The sequence below is a fragment of the Gadus chalcogrammus genome, chromosome 15 (genome assembly GCF_026213295.1).
Source record: "Gadus chalcogrammus isolate NIFS_2021 chromosome 15, NIFS_Gcha_1.0, whole genome shotgun sequence".
NCBI classification, from domain to species: Eukaryota; Metazoa; Chordata; class Actinopteri; order Gadiformes; family Gadidae; genus Gadus; species Gadus chalcogrammus.
In genome coordinates, this window is record NC_079426.1 from 19,440,392 (window position 1) to 19,456,333 (window position 15,942).

At 45.8% G+C, this 15,942-nt stretch overlaps 1 protein-coding gene across 4 annotated transcripts in view; it reads left to right on the forward strand.

Annotated features, from left to right (window-relative positions):
* The window catches only part of ehbp1 (EH domain binding protein 1), a 141,209-nt gene extending 125,732 nt beyond the window's left edge, over positions 1–15,477 (forward strand). For 3 of the 4 annotated variants that reach the window (XM_056609563.1, XM_056609562.1, XM_056609564.1), the window contains exons 22-25: positions 4,468–4,567; positions 6,763–6,836; positions 13,442–13,556; positions 14,206–15,477. In XM_056609563.1, the coding sequence (XP_056465538.1) occupies positions 4,468–4,567; positions 6,763–6,836; positions 13,442–13,556; positions 14,206–14,293 (377 nt within the window). In that variant the 3' untranslated portion in view covers positions 14,294–15,477. The remainder of the gene's footprint in view (positions 1–4,467; positions 4,568–6,762; positions 6,837–13,441; positions 13,557–14,205) is intronic. The other variant, XM_056609565.1, reaches the window with a different exon arrangement.
* Positions 15,478–15,942: the final 465 nt, after the last annotated feature.

Below are 15,942 nucleotides of genomic sequence, written 5' to 3' on the forward strand. Positions count from 1 at the left end.
TGGAGAGAGAGACAGGCTGTGATGGAGAGAGAGACAGGCGGTGATGGAGAGAGAGACAGGCTGTGATGGAGAGAGAGAAAGGCTGTGATGGAGAGAGAGACAGGCTGTGATGGAGAGAGAGACAGGCTGTGATGGCGAGAGAGACAGGCTGGGATGGCGAGAGAGACAGGCTGTGATGGAGAGAGGCAGGCTGTGATGGAGAGAGAGACAGGCTGCGGTGGAGCGAGAGAGACTGGGATGGAAAGAGACAGGCTGTGATGGAGAGAGAGACAGGCTGTGATGGAGAGAGAGACATGCTTTGATGGAGAGAGAGACAGGCTGTGATGGAGAGAGACAGGCTGTGATGGAGAGAGAGACAGGCTGCGGTGGAGCGAGAGAGACTGGGATGGAAAGAGACCGGCTGTGATGGAGAGAGAGACAGGCTGTGATGGAGAGAGAGACAGGCTTTGATGGAGAGAGAGAGACAGGCTGTGATGGAGAGAGTGATGGAAAACAAGGCTATGTAAACGCAGAGGTATGGCAATCAAAGGGATATGGGGGATTAGGAGGAGGTTGTGTTTACAGCTAATGCAGCTAATTCTAAGTATTCCTGTTTAATATGTATATTTAAACTGCATCTCTCTAAAACATGTTTTGCTAATATGTCCTGCCCTTATCCTCTCCTGTCTTTCTCACACACATATTAAGAAAATACACATTGCTTTCGCACTCACATCCTTTTGATCTGTCCTGAGAAATTGTCAAGATAGCATTTTATATGAGGAACGAAAACAAGTATTGAAATGGACTACTTTTACCAGCATGATGACACTCCCGTATCGTAGAAATTAACACCTTGACCATTTCACAATTATTATTGTATTTCGTTGACTATTTCTATAACTGTGACTAGTTACACCAGAAGTAATTACACACAATTGAGCCCCGCTAATGATCACCTCTCAATTCCTCTCTCTCTCTCTCTCTCTCTCTCTCTCTCTCCCTCTCTCTCGCTCTCTTGCTAACTCACGCTCTCTCGCTCTCTCTCGCTCTCCCACACTCTCTCTCTCTCCTCCCTATTGTAAACGGCAAAGTAAGCAGTGGTTGACAAATGACATCGGTGGAAAAGGCAGCCATTGAATGGCCTGTTCAGTTTTTTCCTTTCTCTCCAATTTTTTTGTCAATTTCCCTGCTTTATTTTAACATGTTCACGGGGCCAGGGGGAGGGGGGAATAAATTGGTTAATGTGTTTCATTCAGCCGACATTATACGCAGGTTCAATAAAGCAGGGACCTGCGCTGGCTGCCGGGCCCATTGTGTGTCCTATTGAGGAGCCGCTAGAAAGGCTTCTGTACCACATAAAGAGCCTCTACAACTCAGCCCACTCCTGCAGAGAATACTACAGACCAGGAGAGAGAGACCCAGGGAGAGAGAGAGAGAAATGTCATGTGCCATGGAGTGAGAGAGGGAGAGAGACTGAGGGGGGGGCACAGGGAAAACAGACCAAAGCAGGTATGAAACATAGTTCTGACAGCAGAGGTGGAGAATATAATCAATGCAAATTAACAGTAAGGAAAACCAATATTCAATAGGGGTATTAAGTATTTTGTATTACTTCAACGTAAAAAATGCACTGTAAATAAAGTGCTGCACTGTGTTGTCTGGAAAGCATCACCTGACACTACTGCTGAAACAGTCCATGCGGTACGAGTTGTAGCACACTCAGCTGGTCCCATCACATATCTCAGAAGGCACAAGTTTGCTATCACTGCTTAAATGTGCACACTCATCAGAGACACTCTCACATTTGATCTTTATTATTTTGGGTTGGCACTTATCAAAGTTTCCTAGACATATCAGGGGAATTGTTTAAAGAGAAGTGCAAAATGAAGGGTCTTGGCTCAAGCTAAACAGACTACCACTGTTCTATGAAGGATTTGCATGGAATCAAACCAAAATTTATGTTTCCACATATCATGCCTTGAAGTCTTATCCTCACATGAATGAGGTCAGCTCCCTGACTACTTGGTGTGCATGCTGAGCACAGGGGCAGGCTTTACCAGGCTGCTGCATCATTAGAGAAAACAATGTTCCTCGGGTCCTCTTTCCTGCTGCCGTCCTACGTGTCCCGACCTCTGGCCCTCCCTGGCCCTCGGTGCCGGACGGTGGGAACAAAGCACATCCTTAAATAACCTTTTTAGATCTAGTCTAATTCACAAACCGGATTAGCTGTTGGACTCTATGAGATCGCTCCATTTATAGCTGTCTCTATCTGTATTGATATTTGTTTGCGAGTGGATGAACTTGAGGCATTGCCCTTTCTTAAGCTCTGAGGCAGAATCAGGGGAAACACATAGGGAGTCTTATACCCAGCTAATACATCATGGAACTGGCTTGTCTAAAACGGTTTGCCACGTGTATTTTTTATTGTCATAACTACATACTTTTGTGTGTGTGTGTGTGTGTGCGTGCACATGCATGTTTGTGTGTGTGTGTGTGTTCATGTGCGCACATGGATTTTATCTGTCTCTCACAGCTCTGGCAACATTGATAAGAGAATAGCACAGAGCATGATATTGATGACGATAACACCGCCCCTGATATGGAAGCAGACCATATCTTTATCCTTTATCTTTATAGACATATTCATCGGTCCTTTGATGTTATGATCAAACATCGTATCGACGTATTGCTCCAGGTCTCAGTTGTAATTGGCCCCATTTCCTGCTCTCCTCTGCTCGGGATAAAGTGGTGAAAAATGGCATGTAGGGCCCAGAAAGCAACCTGCCAAGCGACTAGACTCTTTGATCCAAGATGGCTCCCCTGAGAGCCAACATGGATGCACAGTGTCAGAGCCAAGGTTGGTTCCACAGAAGCAGGGTCAACAGAGCTTGCCAAGGATACATTTGCTGTTTGTTTTCACACCCAGCGGTGAGTGTCAGTTTGTCAGTTTCTCTTGTTTTCGCACATATACAAGCTGACAACAGCAACACAACCATTAACAGTGGCAGTGTTAGCTCTATGTCATTATGTGGGGCAGTGGGTAGGAAACACCCATCCCTCGTACATTTTACTGAGTTATTGTCATTTCTGTAGTGAGGTCATACATTGCAACATCCCTCAATATGCTGGCCATATTAATTATTAATTAACTGCAGGTGTTGATTCCATTTGTATGGATGAAGCCATCTTATCTGTGCTGTGATTTCTCGGTGTAACATTAAGGTGAGATGTGACAATGTGATGTGAAATGACATGAAACGTCTACTTACCCTCTGCTTCTTTGTTTCTTATTTGCTGGCGAATCTGTGGGCTGACTTAATGGGTGGTAACCAACTGCGTTGCAGCCTGCTGACTGCAAGGTTGTTTTGGCCTTGCTGTTTGCTAGCTGTGTCTCACCTATCCGTTTGCAGCCTGATTAATGCCTTGCTGGTGGTTCTTGGCAGGCTGTTTTGTGACTCTCGCAGGCTGTTGGCCGCCGAGTGTTTTCAGGCTGCTATCGGGGGGTGTGGGAAGGGGGGGGGGGGGGAGTGGGGGGCTTCTGGCTTTCTAATCCCTCTGCACTTCCAGCCTGCTTGGCTACAATGTCACAGCAGCTTAATATTGCCCGTTATTATTTCCTTGTTTTATTGGACTGCGAGGAGACATGGTGACCTGTCAGGAGGCTTTATCCCGCTCAGAGTGGCGTGCGTCTGCTGGTCGCCATAATCCATCAGCCGCTGATTCCACTAAATCCCACCGTTGACTTCCTCCCCTTTTTTTTCGGGTTCTTCTTTACCTTCCCCTTAACATCCCTCCATCCTAAATTAAATTACAAACAATCGCTAGCTCCAAAAAGCTGAAATGTCCACAGTCTCCCATGCCCCAGGTGGTCTGTGATGGTGTGTGTCTCTGTTAAATAACCCTTGGATTAAGCAGTTGTCTCTGGTGATTGCAGACTATGTGATGATACAGTTAAGAAAGCATTCTCAGCAAGCTATTTGTGTTGCATATTGGAGACCCTCTTACCAACGTCAAAGGATAGAATCAAACCACAGCAACAACAACATGTGGTCCTGTTACTGGAGCTCTGCTTGCTGATCTTCACTCATGCATGGGGCTCCATGGGGCTGGGCCAACGTCACATTGTGCACTGATATTAGAGTTCTGATCTCAGGCCGGTCAAACCTCATTGCTGAGGACCCACAATTTAGTATTAAATGGAAACTTACAATTAATAATCTACACTCTGCACTCATACACTTAAACAAACACACACATACACGCTCACTATGTCAATTGCTTTGAGTTCCATGAAAAAAGTGCTAAATAAATGGTATTGATTAATGTTAGTATGAGTAATGTACAGGAGTAATGATCTAAAGAATAGTTGATCAACCACACGCCTCAAAAAGGCAACACAGATCACTAAGGAGTGACTCGTGTGATGCTGCTCATTTAAAGGATGTACTGAGTGTATTCACGGAGTGATGTTTCTGTGTCCTGCAGGAAACAACAAGGAGGAGGAGGAGGCCATGATGCAGGAGTGGTTCATGCTGGTCAACAAGAAGAACGCCCTCATCAGACGACAGAACCAGCTCTCCCTGCTGTAAGACAAACACTCAAGACAAACATGCCATGTCAAATACAGCCCTCAATCTAGGTTCACTACACACTGGTTCTGGTCTAGACACAATCTCCTGCCAAGTCACACCTCATCAGAGAAATGATGGAATACAAAAACCAAAGGCCGCCTATAGGAAGGTTATAGACGATAACATGAAGATGGGGAAAACAGTGTCCATTGGTTGTCCATTTGTTGTCCATTTTGTGTGACCATATTCACACGCATGGCCCGGACAGTCACGAGGCTGGCTGTCTCTTGAATGGCCCCTTAGTCTACTGCTGAGACGGTCTGGAGCGGGACTGCTCCTGTTTGTAAACAGAATTGTTTCTTTTATCTATATACAATCTGGATTTAAAAAACCCTATTGTAGAATCCTGATATTCCTCTTGTGTAAACAGGACCAGTTACTGAACCATTAACCACATGAACATGATCCCTTTGTTCTGTCTGTGTACACACTGGAGTTTACAGCCTCTGAGATTGTGCTTCACACGTAAGGCAGCGTCTAGTTAGCGTCACCGTGCTTAACATGCTGATCTGTGTTGTTACCACTATACCACGACGTGTAGCCTGGTCCTACCAGACTCTCGTACTTCATTTCATTTGCACAGAGAATCTGGACCTACTCAATCGACAAACATTAACTCACTTGAAGGCGAGTGTCTGTTGAAGTTTAAAACTATTGGATCTGCCCAGTGCCACTCTGGATCCGCCATAACCAATCGCTAACGTTTGGCCGGGAATCACGTTGCGCGCAGGCTGTAAACAAACCAAACACCGTGCGTGAAGATGTCCGTCAACGAGAGCTGACTTTAACGTCATTGATCTCAGCCACTCCCTCTGTTCGCTGATTGGAAGCAGAACATTTGGACGGAGAAAACCCACTAACATTCCGCAGACCTAGACCTAGTACTGAAGGGAGATAAAAATTGAGCGGAAGTACTTAGGCGGGTGGAGCCAGGCTACCACGACGTAATGAAGAGTACACATGGTTCATCAAAGCAGTTGAGACGTCTCCTCAACGCGGGCTTTGACACTTTATTACCTGTCTCTTGTCTATTCGCCCATTGATTTACATGTGGGGTCCATGTGAAATCAATACACCATCCAATACCAAAGCTCCATCTCTTCTTACTATGTGTGTGGCCTAGAAACGACAGGTGGACACACCCACACACACACACACATACACACACGCACGCACACACACACACACACACACACACACACACACACACACACAACGTTTTTCTTCATTTGCGGCCGTTAGGATTTCAAAGGGTGTGAGTGGAGTAGAGATTGAAGTCTTCATAATCACATTATATGCTGGAAAAAGCAGGGCTTTTAAAGTGGCCCATTGACTGAGCGGCTGATTATTAGGCCTGGCCGTTGTGTCTTTGTGGCCCGGGAGGAAAAAATAGAAATCCTTTGAAGGACAAATTCTATTAGCTGCAGAATGAGCTCATTTTCTAATAGCGCTGAAAGACGGCCCGATTTAATTGTTCAGAAACGCTGATACCCTCCTAGACATATGTATGGACACGTGCACACACACACACACTGTGTCAAGCCATTCGCAACACAAACACACATACACACACACACACACACACCTGCCTATGACAAGCCATTCGCACATCCAACTAGTCGTTGTGTGTACTCATGGTGTGGATATCTCTGCGTGTGTGTCAGTTATGTGTAGTAGATTAATGTGAAACTCCAGCAGGCCCAGTGGCTGAATCAATGTTTATTGCGCCGCCTGTTAAGTGTTTAATGATTAAGTCATTAACATATTGATGAACCTTGTTTCTGTTTCCTCCCGGAATCCTCCTCGACTGACTCTGTGACTGTATGGTGGAATAATAGACTGGCCAGTGAACAGATATATGTATATCCGGTCTCCCCCAGTCAGACGCCTTCGGACACCATTAACGTGCTTGATTATCAAGTCGTCCGCATATTGATGAACCTCACAGCCATTAACGCTCGGGGCCAAAGGCCCCTGAAAGGATCCATCCGATGTAATGTTTCTGATGAGCGGGGGATTTATTGTATGCCTCAGTGTCTTTGCTCGATAAATGAAATCAAATGGAGGGGCTCCCTGTGATTATCACTGGTTGCTGTCAGAATAGGTAGGAGGAGCCCATTGTAACCCGGTGTACCTTTCTGCGTTTCAGGGAGAAGGAGCACGATCTGGAGCGCCGCTTTGAGCTGCTCAACAGAGAGCTGAGGGCCATGCTGGCCATCGAAGGTGAGAGTGTGTGGCCTCTGCTGGCTCAATCTGTGCTCACGTTCCCAATGGCGTGCGCCCAGTGTCTTTCCTTCGACTGTGTTGTCCTTTTAAAGCGAGGACTGGTCCTGTGACCCCCTATAGTATACTCACCCTTCTGCTTCCAGTAGCAGCAGGACGGTCTATGAATTCATCCACGTGCTCCTGATGACTGTTTAGGAGGGGTTTCTGCCTGTGATACGTGATCAATGCTATCTGTCTCCTGGCTAGGCCTGAATAGTCAATGGCTGATTTGAAACCTAGCCGCGGCCAGGCTAAGTGAGAGGCAGCGGGTGGGGGGATAAAGAAGTTCTATTATTGGAGTTTTGTTCTCTCTCCAGGCTGTGCGGCAGCTGAGAACGCAGCCATTGTGCTGCATCAAAGTTGTCGGGGTGAGCCAATGGACTGAAATCCCTTTCTCCACCGTCTCCGCTATGGGAAAATGAACCTTTAGCCAATCAATGCTAATTGATTTTGCCGTTCGACATTGAACCACGCACACTCCCCTAAAACCTAGCGGTGGCGCTCGGAGACACCCATGGTCATTTGGCCAGGCGGCTGATAAGCTACCTGCTCCCTGATAAATCAATTGTAATTAGCAAGGGGGAGGAGGCGGTCTGGTAGGTGTGTGTGTGTGTGTGTGTGTGTGTGTGTGTGTGTGTGTGTGTGTGTGTGTGTGTGTGTGTGTGTGTGTGTGTGTGTGTGTGTGTGTGTGTGTGTGTGTGTGTGTGTGTGTGTGCGTGTCTTTCTGTCTGTGCGGTCTGTCAATCCACCTGTCTCTCTGATATAGTCGTCTCCTAAACAAGAAGGGAACTGAATATTTGTTAGTGATGATCCTTTCAGTGATTCTTTGTTTTTGAGCACAGAGTGCCGAAGCATTCTTCTCTTTCAAGCCTCAAACACATTTAAAGCACTTTGTTTTGCCTGGATTGTATATTCTACATCCATCGCTGGGTGGATTGGGGGTTTTGAGTTATGGTTCTTTGTGGTGTGATGAAAAGGAACCACAAAAAAACTCTACCTGAATGATATAATTATTATAACAGCTTATTAACATAACCCCAGTATTTTATGTTGGAATGATTGGTATTGATTAGTGCCTTTTGATATGTTGTTTTTTTTATATTGTGTTTTTATATTGGCTCATACTTGGCACAGGATACACAAGAGACAGACAATTTAGCTTTTTCTTTGAAGTAGAAAAGAGGACCAAACTTAAAAGCTGTGCCGTATCCTTCTTTCAGAGATACCTGATATTCCTGCTTCTAGAGAATGACATGTTTTTACTTTTTCATACTGTGTCTGTGGTTGTATGCATGTGCGCTTGCAGAGTTGTAAAAACGTCTTAACACTGCTTACCTGATCCAAGATGGCTTCTTCATCTTCCTAGCCAGTCCCACGGCCACTTACAAACACGCATAATGCACCCTACGCCACAAACTCAACACGACTACACGCTGAGACACAACTTATTACGACGGCCCATACTGTACCTTGAAACCAGCTCAAGTGTGTTTGTGCCTGTATTGGTATGGGTGCGTGTGTGTGTGTGTGTACAAAAGCCTTTGCTTCTGGTACATACACGCCCTCTCTTTAGACGCCCTCTCGTTGTCTAAACAGGATTTATGCACAGCCCGGGCCCCCTGCTACCGTTTGATTTGATAAGCTTTTTTTATATTTTTAAAATCAATATGTAATCCTATGCAGAGGATTAGCCCCTCACACTCCCCACCCCCTCACATGTGTACATCTATCTGGGCTTTGTGGCGCGTCAGGCCAGTGTGCTCCAGACCCTGATTGATAAGGTACACCGCCTATCACATGGGCCTCGCTTCATGATGTCAATTCTTTCAGGGCAACACACAGCACTCTCAGGAGTGCAACCTGTCGTAAGGAACCCCCTCTAGGGAATGGAAGGGTTTAAGTTTTAAACAGAGCACATAATCATTTTGAATGTTTCTATACATTGAGAGGTTTGGCAAGAATAAAATATGCTGAGTGTTATTTGACTCTGCCTTCATGGCACATGCTTTTAATTTTCTGTATGAAATATATGCATTTGAATAAAGTACAGCTTGCTGTTGGCTGAGCGTTGTAAATACACAGACACATTCTGTTATGGAGCGTAACCGCTTAGAAAACGGCTCATGTCATATATATTGCCGTATAAATGAACCTACAGCTTATGACTTTCTTTTTTCTTTCCATTGATGTCACTGACAGAAACGACCTGGTTATGTTATGGGAAATCAGGATGACGAATAAGAAGCATCGGTTAAGGGGCTGTTTTTTTATTATTATTATTTCTATGAATGACACAGAGCTCGGCGCTGTCGGCCATGTTGGCCCCGGTGCCCTCCCTCCTACCGCACCCTCTTTGTCTCCTGATGCCATTTGGCCCCTGGCCAAAACACACGGCAGACCCTTCCACCGTCAAGAGACAATATAGAGATGAAGAGGGGAGAGAGACATACAAACAGACATGTAGAATTAGAGAGGGAGGGACACACACAGACGAGAGAGAGAGCCCCAAAGACACTGAGAGAGAGACAGTAAAGTCCTCAATGTGCCTTTATTTGTTTTAGTACCTGCTTTGAACCACTCTCGATAAACTCTGATATGAGCCATTCAATCTGTGTGTGTGTGTGTGTGTGTGTGTGTGTGTGTGTGTGTGTGTGTGTGTGTGTGTGTGTGTGTGTGTGTGTGTGTGTGTGTGTGTGTGTGTGTGTGTGTGTGTGTGTGTGAGAGACCAGAATGTGGTTGAATTTGGGGCAGCACTGCACACAATCTTTCTGTGTCTGTCCTCCCGCTATCTTGTGTCCATCTCTCTCTCTCTCTCTCTCTCTCTCTCTCTCTCTCTCTCTCTCTCTCTCTCTCTCTCTATCTCTCTCCCTTTAAGAAGGGCATGGGAGCAGTTGCACACTTGAATACATTTAGGCTTGTGTGCAGTGTGTGGGGGGGGGCGTATTTGAACCGTCACATTCCTGTGTGGCTTGTGCATACTCACATGGTTACCATTCTGCCAAGGCTGTCTGAATAAGCAGCGACCATGTGAGTCTCAACGCGACACGCCCCCATCAGAAGGGGGTGGGGGGGTGGTTGTTAATCCACAAGAATTGCACTCTGCCTTTTTTCTCACCCTCAATCACTCTATAAGTGACTCTCATTTCTCCTGTTCACTCTTCCTCTCTTTCTGTCCTTTATTTCTCTTCTCTCTATCCCTCTCAGTATTTCTCTCTCTTGCCATCGCTGTCTCTTTTTTTCTCTCTCTCGCCCTCTGTCTCTCGTTCTCTTCCTGATTTGCTGTCCTCCCTCTTTATATGGTGGGCGGTGGTGTGTGTTGTGTTTTTTTCCCCCTGGGTGTCTTGTTACCCAGAGTGCTTTGCTCCCATCTCTGTTCGGTCTCCATTATTGTTTACCTTCCTAATGAGGGGGGCGGGACTCGGCTACCTCTGATTGACAGCAGTACTTTACCCCAATTCTGTGCTGCTAACAACCCCCCCCCCCTTAACTGCCAACCACCTGACCTTAGCTTTCTGCCCTGGATGTTCTCAAGGAGCAATACTTTTTCAGTGATAATTGTATTTTGCTTGTTTCGGTTTGGTACTTTCTTTTGTCTTAAAAGCTGTTAAGCCGTTTCTTGTGGACTCTTGAGATGGATTTAAGAAGGATATTCTAGTATAGCGATCAACTTGAGTACTGACCTAGACCTAGTGACTTCTATGGACCAGTTAGTATACTACACTTTCCACTCAAATTCCTTTTCTTCCCTTTGCTAATTGTTTTTTTTATTAATCGTAAACATTAGAGCTCTCTACATTTTTGGCATATTTGAAGTATTAGTCTGTCTTCAAAGGGCCACGATGAAGAAGGATTTCCCAGAGAGAGAAGGAAGGGGAGGGAATGAAAGGGGAGAAATAAGGAATGAAAGCACCAAGGAGGAAGAGCCAAATATTGGGACTGTGTTCATTTCGCTCTGTGGTCGACTTCAAAGGGATGACCAGGACCAATGAAAAAAGAGCTTTCAGGACAAACACACTGAGCACAGCGTGACACACCAACCCAGCCTCTCACTCCCACACACACACAACACAGAGCAAAGCACAACTTGACCCAACATGCAGAGGGGAGGGGGGGATATTTATTTTTAATAAAGCCATGCTTTATTTTTGGGGGGGTGACATTTTACAGCTTTCTTTTTTCTGTGGGAATCAATAGGCGGTTAAATATTGATAGAGGGTTGAAGTTAAACGCTCCCTACAAGCCACAGAAGTCAAACGCCGCTCGGCCACATTTGAATCCTCACAGGGACAATGAAACCCCTCTCTGCCGCGCTCTCGCTCTCTCTCTCTCTCTCTCTCTCTCTCTCTCTCTCTCTCTCTCTCTCTTTCCCTCTATCTTTCTCTCTCTCCCGCTCCCACTCTCTCTCTGTTTCTCCCTGTGTCTTTCCCTCTATCTTTCTCTCTCTATCTCCCAAGCTTTAAATATGACCAGGAGGTGCGAGTTCATAGAAATGTAATTCTGAGGTTCCTCAACACTATGATTCCAATCTACAGAACCCTAAATAGTATTTATCACATCATTTACAGTTGTTTCTTCTGTTTGCCCCCTGCTTGGGCTTTTAATCTGACTCCTTCCTCCATGATATTGGTCACTTTAGCAGATGGATCTTTATATACTATTAATATATATATATTAATAAGAGATGGAGCAGAGAGGGATGTCCTCACTGATCCTGAAAGCATCCTATATGTGTAAATGTAATGTTGGACGACAGATGTTTGAACCAACACTGGCTCAGCGGGGGGCCGGGGCCCACCTGCTCCCTCTGGGGCCCCCCCTCCACCTGAAGACCTGGAACACGCCCCAGCCCATCCACGTATTCATAGCCATTAGGCTGTGTTTGGCTGTGTGTTTGTTGATCAGGGCATTAGGCTCTGGTGACGCAGAGTGGTTCTCAGGTGGGACCACTCCACCCTCGGCTCTAGGGCAGTTGGGATCCTAGGAGTCGCTTCGCATCAAAGGGACTCTGGCAGGGCTGGTCACAGTCTGCACTCAGTGGTCAGCTAACTGGTAGATGAACGTAGATGAACAGCAACAATGGAGGAGACCCAAGGCTCACCACATACGCAAACTCAGTAAGGTTTCATGTTGACATTTAATTTCATATATGACATTTGGCGGCAAAACTCGAAATTAATGTTGAATATGAAGCTAACTGATGTGGGGTCTCATCCAGCGTGCTCTCTGGAACAATTTGCTGCGGAGCAACAAATACATGACACCCTGAGAAGAAACCAGAGGGTATTATAATATGAGCACTAATGATATAAATGTGGTGTTGCAGCCATTGTTTAAGTGTCATCTGTTGGAAAAGCTGCATCAATTAGCTGTTAGTGAGTTGGATGTGCTGTGATGTTGGGATGTGACTGTGACTGTGCGTCTGTAGGGGAATATTTCAACTTTAGACCGTTCCTGACCAATCAGAGCGTCTCCTCCCTGATGGGTAAGGTGAGTCCATACTGTCACTCACAGGTGTGTGACATGCAACACTTATCAATGGCGAAGCAACGTAGGGAGGAGAGGTTTCGGGGATCTTGGTTTCAAAATCTTGCTCTCTTCTTCTGCTCTTTTCTGTTCAAATCACAATTTTTACCTCCAGCAGCTTTAATGGTAGATCTGATGGCACAATTTACATTATAAGAACACAAGAGTAGACAAGAAACACATGTTTAATTTTTTTCATTTTCATAGCTCACTGTTCCAGAGGAAGCTTGTCCCAACCCGATTTGTCCAGAGTGGAGCTCTACCTGGCCATGCCTGGCCACTCAAGGCAGTTAATTAGGGGCTGACCTTTGCCCCAAGCAGGGGCCAGTTCCCAGGCCCGGGCCTGTCTCCGGTCTGCGTTTGAGGAGGCGACCAAGCATTGAGTGATCTGAAGCTCTTTGGGGCACCTGCCGAAGCGTGTGACCACTTATGTCCTCCTGTGGTGACAACCTGCCTCTTGTTTGGGAAGCCTGGTTGGTAGTGCTCGGAGAGGTAGCTCCTCTGTGATAAAGGGCTCTGTGAGCCTTGAAACCTTGAAATCCTGCTCTGTCTCCAACCAGGGCGTGAACAAATACACATTCGCAACGCAAAGTTCCCAAGGAGTATCTGTGTGAGTGTGTGTGTGTGTCTGTGTCTGTGTCTGTGTCTGTGTCTGTGTCTGTGTCTGTATGTACTTCAGGAGGATCCCGATTGGTTACCCAATGTCAGTGTCCTAAAGTGTGTATAGACAATTTGCTGCTTGTGTGCAGCGTCCTGCAGCCGTCTACTTCCCTCTCACTTGACACCTTGAGTCAGATAAACATCCATCATCTCTGTACTTCTCAACTGTTTTATGGGATTACATTTGTTTCCAAAGAAACCTTGACCTAGGTCATACTCTGGGAGAAAAGGGTGCTTGTTTTCCACTTTGATTGATCAATCAAGGCAATTCAAGGTAATTCCAGGTCCTTGACGATGAGTCATGAGCCACAGTCCATCATGGTGGTCCACAGCTCCTCCCCTGTTGACCGTTTTCCTCCCTGTTTGTTTGATGGCTACAGACTGGCAGAAGACTGAGGCCCAGAAGAGACGCGAGCAGCTGCTACTGGATGAACTGGTGATACTGGTGAACAAGCGAGACGCTCTGGTCAGAGACCTGGATGCACAGGAGAAACAGTGAGTGAACCTCTGTCCCACCCCCACACCAAGACACAGACAGACAGAAAAACACGACCTTCACACCACCTCCACACCAACAGACAGACAGACAGACAGACAGACAGACAGACAGACAGACAGACAGACAGACACCAGAGCTCCCAAAAGGCCATGAGACCCCAGTAATGAAGGTCATATTGAATAGTCATCTATTATGCTTCACAGAAGTCATGATTCTCACAGTTGACCATTTAGCCTCACTCATTTTAAACTAACTAAATCGAAAAGCTACCTAAAGCTTACTCTAGTGGGTCTAAAAGTACTCTTTTGATAGCCTTGGGCTAGCTGTTAGCTAGGCCCTTCAGCTGATGGCTCAGTGGCTCTCACGCCCTGCACCGACGGCCATCGTTCCAGTGCGGGCACACCTGCATGGGCGGAGTCTGTGCGGGACCCGGCCCGTGTTGGCAGCTCTCTCTGCCAATGGGGGCCGGGTCAGAGGTCAACACCCACCCACCCGCCCACTGCTAGGCCGCTCCACAGGTGGGCGCAGTGGTGCCGGTTACCGCGGTGCTCTAGCTGCGTACCGGACACCCCCCATGCCCCATGCCCATCCTACCACCTGCACCCCACTCTGACCCTGTGACCTTTGACCCCCCCTGTCCTACAGGGCGGAGGACGACGAGCACCTGGAGAGGATTCTGGAACAGAACAAAGGCAAGATGACCAAGAAGGAGGAGAAGTGTGTCCTCCAGTGATCGACAACGGACAAATGTAGCCCATATGATAATGTATTATTATTACTATTATGATGATTGTGGATGGAGTGGCTCTCCCAGAGGTTTCTACCCTGTTTCTTCAACCCTGACCTGGTTGTTGTTTTTGGTCTCAGGGCCTTTTGCCCGGTTTATACTGAACAAAACTCTCCTGATTATATACTGCCTTTTTATTTGACTGTACTTATTATTCTCTTAACCACAAAAGGTACGTGTGTTAACGTAATTGCACACCAGAGGTAAAGCGTAGCATGGACGGCTCCAATGAGACTCGACTGACAAATATATGTTGCATCTTATAATGTTTGAACCCAACGCAGAGCTGTGTCATGGAAATGCACATGTGTTTTGAATCATTTTTTAAATGTGTTACCGTTAAAGAGATGTGTTATTTCGAGGTACAACAAACGTTTTTTTCTGACATCTCAGTTGGGGGAAGTGTTAAAAAAACGAATGTTATAACAGTATCTTTAATTTACATTCATTACTTGACTGTGTAACTTTTAATTACTTCTATTCACAAAGTTTTTACTTGTTGTAAAATGTCTTGAAGGGTAACACGTTATCCTTCATAAATCCCAACTTCCCCTTATTTACTCAAAAGCGTTTACCAACCAATTTGGAGCTGGATCCTGGTGATAGTGGACGGGAGAGCAAAGTGCTTTTAACCTTGTATTATTTTATCACAGCTTTGGCAAGTAACTTCCAAAAAAAAAAAAAAATCTTCTGGATTCACGCGGCCGAAAGTAGACTAAAATAAAAAATATTTATTGCGGTTTTTCGTGAGAGCTGCTTGTAAAGTACCGTTATAATCATGCACACTCAACATCTTTGTATTTATTGTATAGTGGGGGGAAAACAATGCTTTCACGTGCGATATCTTTTAGTTCCACATTTGGCTGTCTTCATTTGTAAACATGATCTGTTTATTTATTCTGTCATAACCCAAGTCTTCAATAAAGATGCTTTCATACTCCATTCATTTATATTGTCTTTGCTGCTTTAAGTTCCAATCGCCTGTTGTCTTTTCCCTTTGTACACAATTAAATGTGTTTCCATTGTGAAGGATTTATTTTTTAGATTCATTGGCACGTTTTGTTATTCAACCTAAAATAAGGTTACCTTGCGTCAATCATTTCCGTGCCTAATTTATTGCGGAATACTTTTGAATATAGGCCTGAATATAAAACAAGTGCGTCGCTTTTCATTTATTATTTACCATTGTTCATAAACATCCCAGAAGATCAACTAAGTGTCCTCGGTTGCTTCATTTCAAACAACAAAAGCTGTAAAGTGATTAAAAAGCAGCCGGCTGTCCTGTGCGTCTCAGGCTGCACCGCTTTTAAGAAACGCGCTTTCTTATTATTATTAACTTCTTATACTCCACTTCTCTCTGACTCCCGAGTGGGTAGCGCCTGAGCGTTACGTTTGGTTCAACGTCCGGGTAGACCCCGCTCCTCGGATAGAGATTAAATAAATCACTTTGTAGCCCTTAAAGCAAAGCCTTCTCGGCCGGTCCTCCGCCGGGCTAAGCCAAGAGGACCGGGGAGGTTCGGGTGGACCCGCTTCCCTCGGCTCAGTGAGGAGGATGGCTTGTGACAGCAGACGTCCTGCCTGCCGTGTTAATAGTT